Source organism: Nicotiana tomentosiformis, chromosome 7 (assembly GCF_000390325.3).
Source record: "Nicotiana tomentosiformis chromosome 7, ASM39032v3, whole genome shotgun sequence".
Classification (NCBI taxonomy): Eukaryota; Viridiplantae; Streptophyta; class Magnoliopsida; order Solanales; family Solanaceae; genus Nicotiana; species Nicotiana tomentosiformis.
The window spans coordinates 53,581,441-53,602,125 of NC_090818.1; the positions used below are offsets into that span (position 1 = coordinate 53,581,441).

Genomic DNA, 20,685 nt, shown 5'->3' on the forward strand with positions numbered 1-20,685 from the left:
ACCATTACGCCTACGAGCTACATTACTTCGAGTTCGAATTATTCACTTGACTACTAAGCCTACGGGCTACTCTTATTTAGAGTTCGAGCAAGCACTCACTCGACCATTACGCCTATGGGCTACATTACTTCGAGTTCGAATCATTCACTCGACTACTAAGCATACATACTACTCTTATTTCGAGTTCGAGAAAGCACTCACTCGACCATTATGCCTACGGGCTACATTACTTCGAGTTCGAATCATTCACTCGACTACTAATCCTACAGGATACTCTTATTTCGAGTTCGAGCAAGCACTCGCTCAACCATTACGCCTACGAGCTACATTACTTCGAGTTCGAATCATTTACTCGACTACTAAACCTACGGGTTACTCCTATTTCGAGTTCGAGCAAGCACTCACTCGACCATCACGCCTACGGGCTACATTACTTCGAGTAAGTTACTCATTATTTCGAGTTCAAATGAACACTCGACTATTTAAAGCTGAAGACTATTCAAGCAAAGGGGACTACCCACAGAGCCCGTAGGCAACAATGATTAAAATTAAAACTATCTATTTAGCTTAAAAGACCGTTTTGCTTCAAAAGGAAGAAAGATTTATATTTATAAATTTTTGTACAAAGGCAACTCAGCCAAAGGGAAGTTCTTTATACAAAGACAGAAAGCGGTATCAAAAGAACGCAACAAACTACCTAAGGCCTTAAATGGCTCAATCTTCATCGGAGGCCGTGTTCTCGGCATCTTCCTCATCTTCAGACTCACCCGAGTCATCGGAGTCCTCCTCAGGAAAGGCCAACCTTCGAGCTTTGTTCTCTTCCGCCCTGACGACTTTAATCTCGGCCCCAATATCGAAGCCCTGAGCTTTGACCTCTCGAGAGCTTCTCTCCGAGCTTTCCATTTTGCATGTTCGACCATGCTCTTAGCTTTGGCTTGGTTAACCTCAACATCGATCCTGAACTGAGCCACTTTGGCATCGGCTCTTTTATTGGCCTCGATCACCTCAGATTTGGCCACTTCAAGTTCATTAGCCAAATCTGCTTTATTTGAAGTGGCCAAATCCAACCGATGCCGAAGCTCTTTCATCTTCTCGATCAGCCCCGAAGCATTTTCTTTCGCATATCAAAGTTGGGCATCAGACAACTCCAACTGAGCTTGGATGACTTCCTTTTTCGAGGCAAGGATATCCATACTCTTTTTAAATTCTTCTGCCTCGGCCAGTAGCGCATCTACCTCTAAGTTAAGCCATCCAATCTGCTCGATCCTCTGCCGAACCTGCAGAATCGGATCGTTAGTGGTTATCTCTTTTTCATCTTCATCGTCATGGAACATTCGGAATACCTGCTCAGCCATCTCCTCATGCTCTTCCCGAGCTGCTGTCAAATATGCTCTAAGTTTTTCACTATGGAGCTTGTACGAGTCACTCTTCTCAGTGAGGCTCCGAACCTCGGCATCATGCTCCTCCCGGATTCGAAGAAAGGCCTCGTGATGCAACACTGAAGCCTACAAACAGAAGGAGAAACATTAGAATTACCTACAATTCTAAGTGTAAAAGAAGCGGCAAAAACGCCACCAGAGTTACCCGATTCAAAGCATGTTGGGCCTCGTTGAAGAGACAGGCGGGCCCAACCACATTCATCACTGATTGATCTTTTTCGGTCACCAAGGATCGAAGGTAACTGGTAATCCCCACAAGGGGAGAAAAAATTCGGGTATCCTTAGGTACGGATAGCACTATCTTCCGCCTACGGTCGGGATCAACACTCGGGGCTGGGAATCGGTCCACTAGTTTGTGAACCGATGAAGGCTCGGTACAACCCGACCATGATGCTTTTTTGGGTACCGACATTCTACTAAAATTGGTAACCCTCTCCGAGGCACCTGACTCAAGCCCATCCAGAAAACCGTGGATATCGGCCGACTCCTGAATGCCCTCATAGCACCGATCCTCCAACATGCTGGCCTCTCGAATCATGGCATCCGAAATCTGAGGGGATCCGCTAATATCAACTATCCCAAACTCATCCCTTGAAATATCTTCTACTGCCTGAGAAGACCCACCCTCTGTATCCCCTTCAATCATCTTAGCTCGAGAAGGGATAATCTCGACTTCTTCTTGTTCTCGGATTATGGTCAAGGTTCCCTCATTTGCTTCCGGCAAATTAGAAGACTGCTGAATCACAACATTAGCCCGTACACAGGCTAAATTCTCCTCTCCTTCTTTGGGCTCGTCCTTTAAATGGCGGACCACTTCCGAAGGCATAACACCAGAGCCCCCTTCAGCTTTCGAGATCTCTTAGCTGATTTCTTCTTTTCTGAGCTCGGGGAGCTCGGTACGTCTTTTCTCTTCCTTTCTTTTACCTGCTTCAGGGCAGGAACTTCTTCACTACCAGATGAGGGCCTCATGACTACATCTTTCCCGAGTCCTACAAAGGGGAAAATGGGAGATTTACCAGACAAATCGATACAGAGACAAATCGATAAAAAGATTTACCATGACTACGGGCCTCCCATAGACCCTTTGATAGTTCGACCCAAGCACGCTCGGAGTACGGTCTCTGCAAGACTGCAACACCAGACCTTCGACCCATTGTTTAAGATTCGGGATCGGTTCCGGCATCCGAGCTACGGCTGTGATAAGAAAAAAAAAAGGATCAGCACAATGGAAGGCAATCACAAAATCAAAACGGGCAAAAAGAAACGTTTACTCACGGCTCATATTCCATTTCTCGGGAAATGGCAAGTCATCGGTAGGGATCAGGTCCGAGGTTTTGATATGAACAAAACGGCCCATCCAACCCCAATCCCGAGTCTCGTCTATGCTCGAGAATGGCGCTTTGGTTGCTCGGCGAGCAAGCTTGATCAACCCACCTCGATAATGTCGGGGACTATAAAGGCGCATGAGATGATCGAGGGTGAAGATACGCCCCTCGACCTTGCTCGAGAAAAATCGAAGAAGAATCACTATCCTCCAAAAGGAAGGGTGGATCTGGCCAAGGGTCACATCGTACCTCTTACAGAAGGTAACGATGAGGGGGTCTAGAGGGCCCAACGTGAAAGGATAAGTGTAAACACTTAAGAACCCTTCGACGTGGGTAGTAATTGATTCATCAGGCGATGGAATTACTACGAGTTTATTATCCCAGTTGCATTCTTGTATGACTTTCTCGAGAACTTTCTCAGTAATTGAACATTGGTACCTCAACATCGGCTCATACCGACCCGGTATCGGAGAAGGCTTTTCAATTTTAAAATCGCCTAGAGTCGAGCGCCCTACCGGAATGAATTCCTCAGGGCGGGGCTCCTCCACATCTTCGCCACCGGCAGGTCGAGATGAAAAAGCGGTCTCTTTTTGCGGAATAGTTTAAGACGTTTTTGCCATCTAAAATTCACAGATTTGCAAACGAAAAACTCAGAAAAGATGAAAAGGAGCTTAGAAAATTTGGAAGATTGAAGGCGTAAAAGTGATAAATGGTGGAAGGAAGGCTATTTATAGATTGAAGCAATGACAGTTCAATATCAGCGGTGGCCGACCACCGTCTGACACACATTAAATTCCTTGGTAAACTGAACCGATGGGACAGCTATCACGTACATCATGGTCGGGATTGATGCAAACGTCAACATATATCTGATCGAGCTATTGGAAAATCATATCGTTTCTCACCACATCCTTTCCCGAGAAACGAGGGGACTATCTGTATACGGTCGAAATAGATTTCGGCTTTCGTACAATTGATCGAGGTCAAAACATAATGGATCAGAGAAAGACTTCGTAATATCGAAATGGGTTCCGAATGTGGTACAAACAAAGCCTTAGATTTCGGGTATAGATCTAACGCCGAGTTCAAACTCATTATCGAGCTCGGGTTCGAATCGAACTATGATGAGATGATTTCGAGCTTAAGGGGCAGAGTCCACCCGAGATCGAGTCCGAATCATCACTTGATTCCGAGTCCACATCGAGCTCTAGAAGCAATACCGACCGGCATCGAGGCCGATCGAGGCCGATCAAGCTCAAGCTCACAGACAAGAGCCGTTGCAACCGCACTAAGGGAGAGAATCTTGGCAGGAATTGAGGAAAAGATAATTTATCATGGATTTTTCACTATATAGTTTTTATTATAGATAAAGTAGGATCTCTGTACAGGGGATCCTTGTAAGCATAAGGGACATTCACATATTATAACAAAGACAACTTTAGAGAGATTAATATCTTTGAGCTCATTTACTTTACCTTGTTCATCAATACTTCTTTTTCTCTGCCTTATATTTTATTCATTCGTCAAGAATATATATATTTCTATTTTACTCTACAGTTTATACAAAATGATATCACGTATCCTTACAACCATATATAAATTTAGAACCTGTTTGGTCATAGATTTTGACAAAATAAACTTGAATTTTATTTGGCAAACATATATTTGGCCATAGATTTTACCTATATTTTGGCAAAATAATAGCTGGTTTTGGGCCAAATCCCTAATAATACACATGTTTTTCCAAAATAAATTTGAAAATATGTTTTGAAAATATATGTTCAAACATATTTTCATCTTGAAGTCAAACTTCACCCAAAACTGATTTTTCAAAACAAATTTGAAAATTTATGACCAAACGCTAGCTTAACTCTATCCGATTTTCCGGGTAAACAAATATTTTCGCGACTTTTCTAAAGGAAGCCATGAAATTGTGAAATATGTATTTCCTCAAAGAAGACATTTTTTTTTTCTTTTTCATTTCTGGCCAATTGGCTCAAGTAGAAGGAGCGGAAATGAGATTGAAAAAAATGAACAAGACGCAGGATGTACACTAGCTAATAAATCTCCATCCAAAGGCACTTGACAAAATACAGTGTGTGAAGGCGGAGAAATGTGGGCCCTAATTATCTGACGTCACCAGCATTGATCCGTTTCCCATCTCCGGGTCGGATAAAACTCCGACCTATTGATGCGAAATCCATCGGAAGAGTGCCCAAAATCTCGCCGGCGAGAGACTACGCTTAACTTGAGGTCGTACAGCGCCCTGGCAGAAGGATCAGAGAGCGTGGCATAAGCATCGTGAATTTCAATGAAATTCCGGTCGTTGGAGGATTCCTCCGGCAGAGAAGCAGCATCGGGATGGTACAGTTTAGCCAAATTCCGGTAAGCAACCTTAATCTCTTTCGCTGAAGCGTCTCTTTTAACCCTTAACACCTCATAGAGACTCGCCGGTCTTGTCCTCTCCAACGCCGGCGGAGCCTCGGCAACGACGGCAGCACATATCGACAATCTCTTAGTACTCTTCACGGTGTACGAAACACGGACGTGATCTCCAAACGCGGCGGAGGAAGAGGAGTTATGAACGGAAAAGGGGAAGGAAGTTGGGGAAATTAGGGTTAGGGATTGGACCATTGGAGAATTATGATTTTCTCAATTTGTAACGAAAATGCGGAAAGCGGAGTGAGATATAGAAAGTTTTTTGTGGGTATAATTTAAAGAAAAGCTGAAAAAAGAGCTTTTTATTTTATATAAAAAAAATGAAAAAGTCTAAGGAGGGAATCTTTAAACCCGAGGGGCGAGGGCGGCGTGCGTACCCACCGTTTTTTTAAGATTACAGTTGCAAAATGGAAGACTGTGTGCTGACGAGGCATTTTTTCGTAGTTTTCTTATGTCTTCTAGAAGATTGGGAATAGTAGATTTAAAACTACTACTACATCAGTCATCAGATGAAAAACACTTTATATTTTAAGTGTTAAAATTAATTTAATAAATAAGTAGTTATATGTTTGTATATAAATGCTGAGATTGATAATAAGTTGTTGTAGTATTTGATATAAAAAGTGCTGATAAATTTTTTTCTGTTAAAATAACTTAAATAATCTTAGAACTATTTATAAGTTTTACACTTATAAGGGAGTAATTTCTTCAAAATTTTAGGTTCCAGATCGATTCAAATACAAAATATTCTATTTGTCATTTTATTTTAAATACAACAATGCTTAGATAAGATAATTTTTATGATAAATATAATTTATTTTATGATAAGCATATAATCATAAGTTATAATAATTAATAAATTGACAAAAATTTCTCACTAAAAAATAAATCTAAATAGGACAAAATATTTGAAGAGAAACAACCACCGTTTTCATCACCACAACACTTAGAAAGCAATACACCAAAGTTTTTATATGTCCTAATTTATTATATACAATTCAAAGATTAATACACAATCACATAGATACAAATATGCAAAAGGAATAGAGAATTTGCTTATTTTAAATAGTCAATGAAAATTGCACACTTGAAGAGGCGGGGAGAGGGGGGTAGGTTGTAAAAATACTTGAGGCAGTGAGTATCGATTTAATAGTTTTGTTATAATAAAGGAATATTTTAAGGATAAAATAGTAAAAATCTTGGTCAAACGTAAAGTGCTTATAAGCTAAAAATTCATAAGTTGGGGGTGACCAGACTAGATCAACTTATGACTTTTGGCTTATTTTTGACTTATAAATACTTTTAACTTTAACAAACGCGTAGATAAGCCGAAAAATGCTTATAAACTAGTTTGACCAGCTTATAAACTTAGCCAAACACCCTCCTAATCTTGTTATTTTATACTATCCGTTCCAATTAATGTGAAGGTATTTGACAAAATTTATGAAATAAAGGAAGATTTGATTTTTGAAACTTGTGTAATAGAAATTTATGTGATTATAAATTATTTCATTAAAGGTAGATAAAAAATTTAAAATTAAATTGTTACTAAATATAAAAAGTATTATTCTTTTTTTAACCTATTAAAAAAGAAGTGGCAAATTAAAACGGAGGAAGTATTATATACGCCGTAGTACTCCTAAACTACTATCTATTCGCTTGACAACAATTTTTTTTATATCTAGGACCTTACTTTAAAGGTAAGTCTTTTTAGAGTGGTAAACGGAAGTGAGCTAAGATTGGATCGGTACAAGTCTGATAGGTAGTATTTTGTCCCTTTAATTGATCAATTGAGTGCAACTTCAAAGTTATTTCAGATTCCAAATGTCTAAATTAAAAAATAGTTAGGATTAACGGGTCAAAGTATACCAACTGAAATTGTATAATCAAATGTGATCAGCTCAAACCATTTCTTAAACAATATCTTATTGTAACTGGGTTACAATTTTCTCTCAATCGATTGAAACTTTGTTTTTATTTTTTATTAGGATACACAGCAAGCTATTTGTCTTTTAAGTTTTAACTATACTTGCAAATAACTAGTTGACTGGTCATTACAAATTTTGACCATGTTAAGCTAAAATTTGACCGAACAATTTGGAATTAGCCTGTTTTGAACTATCTTAGCTATATCTCTCATTCAATCGTCAAACTTTGACATGATTCATAACTAAAGGGGTGGGAAGTGAGTCTGTTCAAGGGTGGAGGGCTAGAAAAAGAACAGCCACACTTCTGTCTCCCATTTTCAAGAATAATGTAAAGTAAAATCTCTGTATAACAGTCTTGTTTGTTCCGAACATATGTTATAACATAACATGAAAATTAATTTCGGAAAAATTTGACTTTTATAGTGAAATGTTGTTATATAGAGATGCTGAGAGGTCTGACTGTTGTATTGAAATACATACTCCACAGACCATAGTCCCCCTCAATCCGGTCTATGTGAATTTTTTTATCCAAAAGTTTTTGTAGCTGCACAAATTTCAAGGTTTTATAACTCTATAAATATTATAGACTAACATATTTACTACAAGTTTCAAAAGTTTTTTTCTCTTAAAATTCGTATTCACATAAAATAAAACAAATAGAATATTGTTGGAAAACTCATTTAAAATTGTAGTAGAAAACCTTAATTGGTTAGGATTTGATTTATTTAATTCATGTGTCAATAGAATTTGTAGTCAGAATAAATATAAGAATAAGCTTTTTCTATTTCTAATTAAAATAGGTTTCGTACTATTATAAATATGAGTATTACTAGCTTATTTTAATATGTGGAGGAAATAAAAAAGTGTAGAGAGCTTTCAGAGAATTTATAATAAAATATTTTCCTTCAAATATTAATTAATAAATATATAATCATAATTAATTAAGTAATAATTAGAAGTTTATATGTAAATATAAATTATGAATGTGATAATTTAGCGTAAAAATTAAATGGGGATAGATCATAGATTTATCCTCCATTTTTGTGGGTCTGGCCTGCGGTCTATACTCTTTAAAAACAGAGGGAATGGTTCAAAACTGTTTGTAAGTAGAAAACTGTGGTCACAAATCACAAGCTCCCCGTAAAGGTGGTCATTTCTCACGTGGCTATGCTTCTAGAAGCCCTTCTCTTCCACTCCACACTAATTTGGAGAAAAGTCACTGTCGTTCTTCATTGATTGTTGACGTCCCCTTCGATTTTTATGCAAACAAAAGTCTCCGTTGGGTTTGATTTTTGAACGTTGGACCCTAATTTTATATTTAGCTTTGTAGGATAAGGCTTCTAGAAACTTTTCCCTTTAAACCATTTCTATATGAAAAACAAGAATTAATATATAAGAGTCCAACAAAATATAGCAGTGATGAATTATCTAATATGTCTCTGATAGTCATGCTTTACCACTACCTCAAATCTTCTTTACTTTTCCTTAATTTAGATGAAAGTGATCCATTATTTATATTTGATTGATGACGCCTTACTTGAATAAAGTACCATCATGGGTCGCATTTCTACTCTTAAGAAATACATTTAAACTCTTTGCACGTCTTGAATGGTTCTACTTAGCCGTGGTAAAATGGATTAAAAAATAATTATTTATTTATATTATTCATTAAAAAATATGTTAGATAATTAATTTTTTAAAAATTGATCAAATATGGATAAGATCTATATTATCCACTTAAAAAGTGAATAACCAATGTGTTTAATTTTTTTAGGTTGAAATTGAAAATTTCTAAGTTTGGGAGACTAGTAATTATCCCAATATTCAAGAAGCCATGGATATTATGAATATCCATATTATCCGTCGACTAACTCATTTTTTGTCCGTATCGAATATGGATTGGGTCAGATGATTTATTAATTTTTTTTGCATTACCCATTTTCAACTTGTCTATATACGACTAGACTCGCCCATTTGGCACCCCTAGTTGGACTTGTCATGTTTGCTCATATTACTCTCTTATATCTTCCCTTTACGAACTAAATTACTAGTAAATATGTGACATTTCATGAATCGCCTTAGTTATTATTAAAAAAATCTGGGCAGTGGATTCAATTTAACCTAATCATTTTTATACAAAATACAATGTATGTAAAAAGTAATTAAAAACCTATTGATTTCGACAAATATTATTTTTGAAAACAAACTTAAAAGCAAAATAAGTTGAATGCTAATTATCTTAAATGTTAAATCCATGAAGTTTAAAATTTAAATTTGTCTGTGATAGTCACAATTATACTCTAAGAAATACATAGAAATTGTTTGTTGGTCTTTGATTGTTGGATTTGTCATGTCGTACTGAAATTAGTCTCTTATTTCTTCCCTTTTGAAATTAAATTAAGTAAATATATAACATTTCATGACTCAACTCAATTTTTTTAAAAATCTTATCACTTTGAGATGCCTATGAGATGAAATTGTTAAATATGTATTTACTGATATCCTTAAAGGAAACTTAAAAAATTTCCAATTGGCTCATCGGAATTCGGAAGGGAGCAGAAAAGGAAACAAAAAACGGATACTCCTATAAATACTAAATGCCATTTGATAGATTACAGTGTTCACGCGGCAAAATGTGGGTCCCTAATCATCTGACATCACCAACACTGATCTGTTTCCCATCTTCGGGTCGGGTAAAACTCAGACACATTGATCCGAACTCCATCGTCGGAGCTCCCAAAACCTCGACGAGGGAAGACCGCGCTTAATTTCACGTCGTATAGAGCCCGAGACACAGGGTCGGATAGCGTCACATAAGCGTCGTGTATCTCAATGAAATGCCGGTCGTCGGAAGATTCCTCCGGCCGAGAAGCAGCGTCGGGATGGTATAGCTTAGCCAAATTCCGGTAAGCTGCCTTAATCTCTTTCGCTGATGCATTTTCTTTTACTCTTAGCACCTCGTAAAGACTCGCTGGTGTTCTCCTCTTCAATACCGGTGGAGCCTCCGCAACGGCGGCAGCATATATCGATGCTCTGCGTGTATTCCTTCGGAGAAATGAGACACGGCGGTCGGAGAAGCCGGCGGCGGAAGTAGAAGTATTCTGAAGAGCAAAAGAGAAGGAGATTCCGGCAGGTAGGGCTAGGGATTGAACCATCGGAGAATTATTGATACAATTCTTCAAACAAATATGTGGAAAACGGAGCAAGATATAGAAAGTTGTGTATAATTTAAAGAGAAGGTGAGGGAGAGGTTTTTATATGTAAAATGGAAGTTTGGGAGGGGAATCTTGAGTACCCACCGTTTCTATCGGTTTACAGTTGGAGCAAAGAAGACTGTGTGCTGACGAGGCATCTTTTCCTTCTCAATAATTGGATTTTATTACTTTTCTGCTGTTGTTTATTTCTCATTGTTGGTAGTATTTGTATTGGGTCCTATTAAAGTATTAATCCGAATTTATAAAGTACTTTTTACCGAATACTACTTTATATTGGGAGCTTCAATATGAAACTTTCAATTGAATTTGAGTATCTACCACTTCATCTAACTTTTCGTCATTTATTTTGTACTACTAGTAATTCCTTGGTTAGCGTAGTACCTTTTTATAACTTTGAACAACAGTAGAACTTCTATCATGTGATAGCTATTGTACATAGTGTTATAATGAAGATTTTGGCCTCCAAATGCTTGGCGTACAAGGCCTAATACTGGTAGTTTGTATTATACTCCTATGAGATTACTAACTGTTTTAGTGATGATTTATTATATCTGTTTACCATCAAAATCGGATAACAATTAAATTTATAAGTGGTTTTAAGGATACGCGGATTAATTTGATGCAAAACAATAAATTAAATAGAATTGAAGAAACAAAGGTAAATTAAATTCAAACCACACGAGAAAGATAGTTCCAGCCTTAGTGAAGTATTTACACTCGATCTGGGCTCGCTGTGGCCAACACTAGTGAACTAAGAGAGAGAGAGAGAGAGAGTGAGAGCTGATGACAGAGAAAATAATAATATATTGCTTTGGAATGCGTGTTACAATGTGTTTCATGAATTATCACACCCCTTTATATAGTAAGAGAGTCATACTTTAAGTACAACTCTATAAAAGGTAAAAAAATCTTCTGATTAACTGACTGTCGGTTCCTTATCGATACGTGCCGAGATCCCCGCCGTTATATCCGTCCGGTCACGGATATTTCGGCCTCCTGTTGGCTATGCTTAATTGTCCGACAATGTTCTTTGAAGTCGTTCGAGGCTAGGACCGATTCCGGAATCATGACCTCAAAATTCTCGATGAGAGGCGTCGTGCCCCCGGATTCTAGCTCGGTGGAGTCTTTGGCTCGATTTCGGTCCCTTGCCACCATGTCTCGAGCCTGACTTATCTTGTCGGAGGCCGGGATGCACCATGAGCTTGATTTAACCTGTATACAGATAGTCCCCTCGTTTTTTGGAGTGTAAATGACGAGAAACAACATGATCTTCCGATTCTTACTTCGACACATCGCGACAGAAAAGACAAAACATCTGAAACGTCTCGTCAATCAAGTCATAATGGTATTAAATGCATGTCAGCCGCCGGTCGACCGTCCTTGGACGTGAAAACGTCGCTGAACTAATATAAATACCCCCTCTTTTATTCATTTTTACTTTACATCAAACCTACTACCCTCGTACCCTCTGGATTTCAATACTCTTTAACACTTTTACCCCGGTTACTCGAGGTCATTTGCAAGAATATTTACCCAACTTCTTCTCAAACCAACAAGTCTAATCCTTCAACGTCCTTTCTTTCTTCATCTTTCCCAGATTTTCGTCCATTTTTACTTTCTAAAAGAATGACAAAGACTTCCAAAATCGTTCCCAGAAAAAAGCTCCTTCTACTTCGCAGCCGATTACTAAGGTCGAGGAGACCGCTCCGAGCATGGTCGCTGATGAACCAGTACCCGAACCCCCTTGAAAATGTTCGTCCCCTGGGTATGCTCGGTCAATAACGATTTCAAGGTTGAAAAGCCTTCCTCCGTACATGGTCGGTGTGAGGAGGTCTCGAGATACATCTGCTCGATTACCGAAGAGGTCCTCCCTACGATCCGAAAATACTGCAACTGGACGATAAAGACATAGTAGTCCCCGACCGCGAAGAGGCCATTACCACCTATGTCGAGGGATATCTAAGTGTTTACAGTTATCCTTTTATATTAGACCCGGTCATTTTAGATTTTTGCAAGAGGTACAACGTGTGACTAGGCCAGATTCACCCATCACTCTGGAGGATCGTGATCCTCCTCGGGTTTTTTGTGAACAAAATCGATGGGTGCTCGTTCACTATTGATCATCTACTCCGCATATACAGTCCCCAAATCTTCGGTGGGGAGCGGGAGGGGGAAGGAGGGGCTGATAAAGCTTGTGTGTCGGGCCAGTAAAGCCCCGTTCTCAAGTATCGATGAGGACAGGGATCGAGGCTGACATGACCGTTTTGTCCGAGTGAGGACTTCAGACTTGATTCCGGCTGAATGCAGGCCATTCCCCGAGAAGTGGAATACGTCACGTAAGTAGACCTTTCCTTTGAATGTTGATCTCATGTTTACTTTTCTTTTCCTTATCGGTATTTGTGGTGGTGCAACCATCACTCGGGTCCCAAATGTTGTCCCTTGACTCAAGGAGTGAGTCGGGGGTATCGTTTCAAAGATGCCCTACTCCGAGCGCTCATGGCGCAAACTCTTGAAGGGCCGTTGGGAGGCCCATTCCCATGGTGAGACTTCTTTCCCGAGTAGGTTGTTTTAGGCTTCTTCTTTTAATATTAAGCCTTTATTTCCTTTACTTGCTTTTTAAGGCTTGCCTAAGGATGCCGAGCTTAGGCCTCCAGTCGATGGCGAGGGCTTACCTATTGAGTCTCCTACTCTGAGACATGCCGGAGAGAGGAAAATGAGAAGGGCTCCGAGTTCCCCGATCTCGAAAAAAAAAAGAAAATAAGGAGAAGGCTCGTGCGCAAGCCAAAGGAAAGCACCATTTCCCGAGCACCAGCTTCAGACTTGCTCTATCAACTGAGGGATGAGTCCGAGGGAGAAGAGCCTTTCATTTTTGTGGCCCACGAGCTGTCGGCCCTCGGAGAGCAGGGGGCTGTTGAACCAAAGATCCGTGAGGCCGATCTATCTCAAGCCAGGGAGGTCGGTGAGTAGGCCGAGGTTGAGGCTTCTCGGGATGCGGACAGTGCCCCAAATGAGTCACTTGGCATGATAGATATCACCGAGTCACCATCGTTTACCGAGTCCATCTACAATGAGGCCCAAACGGTGAAAGAACTCCCCAACGAGGGGGCCCACGGAGCAGACGATCCCCTCCGCTGCTTTTGTGATGGCGTGGATTCCACCACCACGGAGGACGTCACCGGGTTAGGTGACTTAGAGGTATCGAGGAAAGGTCCGTCCTCGGGGGCAGGTGGGCCTAACTCGAGCCCGACACTAGTCAATCGGTTCCCTTCCCCGAGCGCGGATCCTGGTCGGAAGCAGTCAATTATCATCACCATTTTGGAGGATGCCCGTGTTCTTTCTGCTCCCGTGGGGATATCTAGTTACCTCCGGTGCCTGCTTACGGAGGAAGATCAAGCCAAAATGAACGAGGTAGATTCGCCATGCCCGTTCAACGAAGCGCAACAGGCGCTGAACCAGTAATTCTCGATAACCCCTGATAATTCTAATTTTTCTTTTGATATTTGAACTAAGTTTTTGATAACTCTAATATCTTTCCTCGTGTTTGCAGGCCTCGGTGCTCCACCACGAGACCTTCCTCCGGTACCGAGATGAGTTGATCCAACTTGAGGAAGAAACCAAAGAGCTTGTTGAGAAGAGAGACACATACAAACGTCTCAGCGAGCAGCGAGAATGAGAGGCTGAAGGCCTTCGAGCTGAGTTGGACTTGGCTCGGAAAGAACACGCCGACCTAGTTGAACAGGTAAAAATCTTTGAGGTTAGTGACGATGAGCTAGACACGGTGACTAATGGTCAGAACCCGCAGGTCAATCAGAAGATTGATCAGATCGACCAACTCCGGACCGAGATAGATGCAATCAAGGTCGAGGCATAAGAGTGGAAAGGCAAGATGGACTGCTTGGCCTCGGAAACGTATACTACCCGAGCGCAATTGGTCTAGGCGGAGGCTCAACTTTGAGCGATGAGGGAGAAGGCTGAGGCACGGTCCCAGAAAATTGAGGAGCTTCAGTCTCTGCTGAGCTCGGCTATTTCCGATCGAGATACCCTTTCCAAGGAGCTTAAAGCGGCAAAGTCGGTGGTTGAAATAACCAAGTCAGATGCCGATGAGATGGTGTCCCAGTAAAGAGCCGATGACGAGGCAGCCCAGGATCGCGTGAAAGACATAATCGAATATGTGAAGTGGCAGTCCCGAAGGGAGGCCCTCGAGAAGGTTCATGCTCGGGGTTTTGACTTATTGGCCAAGATAGAAAGTGCTAAAGGGCTTGAGGCCGAGGCCAAGAAGTTGGTGTATCCCGAGGACAAAGGAGACTCCGAGGGTTCGGGCGGATCCGGTAATGAGGTGGGCTCTGGTGAAGACTAGGCTGTTTAGGTGCCTTGTAGGGTTTTCTTTGTTTTTGCACCTTTGTACTTTTGTTGAGGCCGTTTTGTAAAGATCTTTTTTTTTAATATATAAGGCTATTTTTCCCTTCGATAACTTTTAAGCTTGTTTCCTTTTGCTCTTTTCTTTATGATCGTAAAGATATCGAATGCCTTAGGACGTAATAATTAGGTCTTGTTCGGAGGTTCGAACATGCCTTGTTCTCGATATTATTTTGCTTAAAACTTGTGGGAGGCTTGGTATGACTGGAATCTTTCCCCAAAGTACTTAGAATATTTTAGATTACAATTTGCCGAGGGTAGCCTTTTGAACTGGTTTAGAAATCTTGAAGGCCTTATGTTTTGGTTACGGGCCTCGCACATCTCTGAGCCGTTCTAGGTTGGCCGTAGCCTTTCTAGTTCGGGTGTTGCCTAGTGGGCTATTTACCCCGAGTCGTCCGGGCTTACCCAAGACAATAATCCTCGAATGGGGATGGCTGTAGCCTTTAGAGTTCGGGCACTGCCTAATAAGCTTTGTGCCACAGAGTTTCGTTATCCCGAGCCGTCCGAATCTACCTTAGGCGGCAGTCCCTGAGCGAGGTGGCCCTTGGGCTTGATGTTTTTAGGGGAGAAAATGTAAGAAAGAAAATTTTTAAGGGGCAAAATATTTATCCGCAAGGTAGAAACTTCCTTTCATTTCTGTGCGTAATATACAAGGTTACACATGTGTACCGGCTTTGTGCCAAGGCTCGGGCGATCTATGTTGGGCACAGTTCATTTGACCATTTGGCCCTTACAGTAAATTCTACCAATCGAGCCTAGACTATTCGAGCACTAAGTTTCTTTCCTTATTAAAATCATTATCCGAGGTGATGCCCCCCAGTGTTCGAGGCCGATCATAGAGAAGCCTCGGATACTGTTGATGTGATCCTTGACACCAGTGCCTAACCGGTCTTCGATTCTGAGTTAGCACGATCCACCGTTGCCTCGTTATAAACCTTGCCGGAAAACCCATTTGGGACAAAACGCTTCAAGGAAAAAAAAGTGCAACGCATGCTTTCAGGCCTAAAAATTATATCGTTCTTTGGCGGTCACCTGCAAGTGTTAGTCCAAAAACTAAAAGAAAATGAATGAGGTCGTACCTCAGCAGTAGTATCGTTTCAAGTTAGTTATGTTTCAGTTGTTCGGTAGTCGCTCACCATTCATTGCTCGAAGTTTGTACAATCCTTTTCCGATGATCTCGATAATTTGATACGGACCTTCCCAGTTTGGCCCCAGCTTCCCTTCGTTCGGGTTTCGGGTGCTTAGTGTGATACCTCCCTTAAAGTCCCAGACATTGAAGTGTCGAAGGTTAGATATTCTATTGTAATACCTCTCGATCTATTGTTTTTGGGCGTCCATCTGGACGAGGGCGGCTTCGCGCCTTTCATCTAATAGTTCCAAGCTCGTATTCATGGCCTCGTCGTTTGACTCTTCGGTCACATATCGGAACCTGATACTTGGTTCTCTCACTTCGACCGGTATTAGAGCTTCGGCGCCGTAAAATAACGAGAACGGGGTGGCCTCGGTACTGGACTTCGAGGTCGTACGGTATGCCCATAGGACTTCGGGCAAGATTTCTTTCCATTTTCCTTTGTCGTCGGTCAATCTCTTTCTGAGGTTTTGGAGTATGGTTTTGTTCGTGGACTCCGCTTGCCCGTTCCCACTAGGGTGAATAGATAGGATCCTTTTGATCTTATGGTCTTCGAAAAACTTGCTTACTTTGCTGCCGATGAACTGCTTCCCATTGTCGCACACGATCTCAGCCGGCATTCCGAATCGGCATAGTATGTGTTCCCAGATGAAATCAATGACTTCCTTCTCCCTGAGTTTCTCAAATTCCTGGGCGTTCACCCATTTAGCCTTATCGGGTGCCCATAGAAGGGGACCTACAATGTCCATCCCCATTTAATGAACGGCCAAGGTGACAAGACCGAATGTAGCAGCTCCCCGGGCTGGTGAATCATCGGAGCATGCCTTTGACACTCGTCGTATTTTTCGTACAAACTTCTTCACATCCTTTTCCATGTCGATCCAGTAGTGTACTTTGATTATTTTCCGAACTATTGATTCGGTGCCCGAATGGTTTCCTCAAGTGCCTCTGTGGACTTCCCTCAGAACATACTCGGTATCTTCCGGTCCTAGACATATTGCGAGTGGGCCATCGAATGTTTTTCTGAATAGGGTACCGTCTCCGGATAAGCTGAACTGAGCCGCCTTCGTACGTAGAGCCCTCGATTCTTTAGGGTTTGAGGGCAGTTTTTCGGTCTTCAGATACTCTATGTATTTGTTTCTCCAGACCCAAGTTAGGCTTGTTTATGTTTATCTCGGCGTGATCTTCTTCCACTACCGATCTCATGAGTTGCACGACCGCCCCTGAGTTGAACTCATCATTATCAACTGACGATCCCAAATTAGCAAGGGCATCAGCCTCACTATTTTGATCCCGAGGTACATGTTGTAGAGTCCACTCCTTGAACCGATATAATGTTACTTGCAGCTTATCCAGGTATCTTTGCATTTGTTCCTCTCTAACCTCGAAAGTCCCATTAACTTGGTTCACTACAAGGAGGGAGTTGCACTTAGCTTCTGTCACGACCCAAAATTCTTACCTTCGGACCGTGATGACGCCTAACATTTCACTTGCTAGGCAATCCAACGTTAGAATAATATTAACAAAATTTTAAACAATTTTTTTAAATTATTAATAATCCAAGAACAAATGCGGAAGCAAGTTTGAAATATAGTGAATAATCCATAAAAATAACGGTGTCTAAATACCATCCTAGAATTGGTATCACAAGTGCACGAGCTTCTAGAATAAATACATATAAGGTTTGAATAAAATAAAGCTGTCTCGAAATAAACACACATCTAAAGTAAAATAAACGGGGACTTCAGAACTGCGGACGCCATGCAGTTATACCTCAAGTCTCCTCTTGTAGCTGAAATCCGAGCAAGTCTACGGTACGCCGCTGGGACCAACTCCAAAATATGCACAAGAAGTGCAGAGTGTAGTATCAGTACAACCGACCCCATGTACTGGTAAGTGCTGAGCCTAACCTCAATGAAGTACTGACGAGACTAAGGCGGTTCACTTACATTAACCTGTACACAATATTGATAACAACAACAAATAATAGAAATAAATCAGGTAACTCATTTATAATAATTGAAGCCAACTTAGCAGTCATAATCCATTATTATTTCAACCAATTTTGTTGCAGCGTGCAACCCGCTCTCACAATATATTCACTTTCGATTCTGTTGCGGCGTGCCACCCGCTCCTCTAATATATTCATTTTTAATCAAGTCTGTCATATATTTATTTCAATCAGTATATATATAGACTTTTAAATAAGTCTGTTGCGGCGTGCAATCAGATCCCCCAATATTGACTTTTCATTAGTCTGTTGCGGCGTGCAACCCGATCCTCCAATATAGACTTTTAATAAGTCTGTTGCGGCGTGCAACCCGATCCTCCAATATAGACTTTTAATAAGTCTGTTGCGGCGTGCAACCCGATCCTCCAATATAGACTCTTAATAAGTCTGTTGCGGCGTGCAACCCGATCCTCCAATATATTCATTATAATCAATTCTATTAGAAGAAATTTCCCCAATAAATGCAATAATTAATATGAAATTATAAGACAACAAACATACAATAATTATGATTTATTCATGAAACAGACAATGTCAAATAGTAAATGATTATAAAAATCAGGGAAAAAATAAGCAGTTTAATATTTAATATGCTAAATGTCAAATAACAATTAAGTCACATAATTCAAGTAGCATGTAACAATTAATGCAAGAATTCAAGAATTAATATTTAACAAAGAATAAGAGAGAAACAATTATTATAATAATTAATTTATGATTAAAAATAATTTATGATTTTTCAAGTAAGCAGGTAAACAATTAATTTGACGACGTATAGACACTCGTCACCTCGCCTATACGTCGTTCACATGCATTTCACATAACAAATAATTTAAGGTTTCTACTCCCTCAAGTCAAGGTTAACCCCGACACTTACCTCGCTTTGCGAATTCTAATTAATTATTTAACCACAACTTTTTCTTTTAAATTTGCCTACGAAAGCTTCAAATCTATTCACAAACAATTCGATATATTCAATACGAATCATAGGAATTAATTCCATATGAATTTACAAATTTTCCAGACAAAAATCCGAAATTCATTAAAATATTCGGCACTGGGACCCACGTCTCAAATCTCGAAAAAAACTCGCAAAATCCGAACACCCGTTCCGATACGAGTTTAACCATACAAAATTTTTCCAATTCCAATATCAAATGAACCTTCAAATCTTAATTTTTCCTTTTTGGAAGATTTTATAAAAATCTGATTTTTCTTCCAAAATTTCACGGTTTCATGATAAAAATGAGTATGAAATCATAAAATATAATCAATATAGGATAAGGAACACTTACCCCAATGTTTTCCCGTGAAAATTGCCCAAAAATCGCCTTACCCGAGCTCAAAAATGGGAAAGAATTGAAAATGGGTCGAACGCGGTTAGTGCCTCGCGTTCACGAAGCACATTTTTGTGCTGCCAAAACTTTTCTCTTCGCGAACGCTAAGGCAATGTCGCGAACGCGAAGCCTTGCCAAATTTTGCCTTCGCGAATGCGATACACCCTACGCGAACGCGAAGCTTTAACGCTTGGTGCCCGACCAGGCCTTGCCTTCTACGCGAATGCGAATGGTTCCACACGTTCGCGATGAACACTGCCCTCTTTCCTTCGCGAACGCGTCCCCCTCTTCGCGAATGCGAAGGGTAAATTTCACCTGCCTCCAGTTTCATCTTCGCGAACGCGAGCCACCTCTCGCGAACGCGAAGAAGGATACCAGAAACAGATTTCTGCAGTTTTTTCCAAGTCCAAAAATGGTCCGTTAACAACCCGAAATCAACCCTAGCCCTCGGGGCTCCAAACCAAACATGCACCCAAGTCCTAAAATATCATAGGAACTTGCTCGCGTGATCAAATTGCCAAAATAACACCTAGAACTACGAATCAGACACCAAATCAAAGGAAGTTTTCAAGAAAACTTTAAAACTTATATTTTTACAACCGGAAGTCCGAATCACGTCAAATCAACTCCGATTCTCATCAAATTTGGTAGAAAAGTCATAAATATTATATTGGACCTATACCAGGCTCCGGAACCGAAATACGGACCCGAGTTCAAAAAATCCAACATCAGAAATTTCTTAAAACTCATTAAGCTTTCAAACTTTTAATTTTTCATCAAAATTCCATATCTCGAGCTAGGGACCTCAGAATTCGATTCTGGGCATACGCCCAAGTCCCAAATCACGATACGGACCTACCGGAATTGTTAAAACACTGATCCAGGTCCATTTACTTAAAATGTTAACTAAAGTCAACTTAGTTGAGTTTTAAAACTCTATTTCACATTTTAATTCATTTTTCACATGAAAACTTTTCGGAAAATTTTACGGACTGCGCACGCAAGTTGAGGAATGATAAATGGTTCCTTTCGAGGTCTTAGAATATAAAATTACTTATTAAATTTAAAGATGACATTTTGGGTCATCACAACTTCGATCACCTCTAAAACAACCGTTCGTCCTCGAACGGAGTCAGGAAAAAGTACCTGAGCTGGTGAATAAGTGTGGATATTTACTCCGCATGTCCGACTCAGACTCCCAGATAGATGCTTCTACCGGCTGACCTCTCCATTGCACCCGAACTGAAGGATAACTCTATGACCTCAACTGTCGGACCTGCCGGGCTAGAGTAGCCACCGGCTCCTCCTCGTAAGTCAAATCTTTATCCAATTGGACTGAGCTGAAATCTAACACATGGGACGGATCACCATGATATTTTCGGAGCATAGGCACATGGAACACCGGATGAACCGCTGATAAACTAGGTGGTAATGCAAGCCTGGGGC

At 40.6% G+C, this 20,685-nt stretch overlaps 2 protein-coding genes across 2 annotated transcripts; both read right to left on the reverse strand.

Moving 5' to 3' along the window:
* Positions 1 to 4,900: 4,900 nt before the first annotated feature.
* LOC104121674 (chaperone protein dnaJ 11, chloroplastic) lies at positions 4,901 to 5,398 on the reverse strand. The gene has a single exon (XM_009633725.4). The coding sequence runs from the start codon at positions 5,396 to 5,398 to the stop codon at positions 4,901 to 4,903; it is 498 nt and encodes a 165-aa protein (XP_009632020.1).
* Positions 5,399 to 9,788: 4,390 nt separating this feature from the next.
* LOC104121673 (chaperone protein dnaJ 11, chloroplastic-like) lies at positions 9,789 to 10,286 on the reverse strand. The gene has a single exon (XM_009633724.4). It carries the CDS (start codon positions 10,284 to 10,286, stop codon positions 9,789 to 9,791), a length of 498 nt encoding a protein of 165 aa, XP_009632019.1.
* Positions 10,287 to 20,685: the final 10,399 nt, after the last annotated feature.

Excerpts from the sequence above, each read along its gene's own strand:
- LOC104121674 (XM_009633725.4), bottom strand. The coding sequence starts at position 5,398 with ATGGTCCAATCCCTAACCCTAATTTCCCCAACTTCCTTCCCCTTTTCC.
- LOC104121673 (XM_009633724.4), bottom strand. The coding sequence starts at position 10,286 with ATGGTTCAATCCCTAGCCCTACCTGCCGGAATCTCCTTCTCTTTTGCT.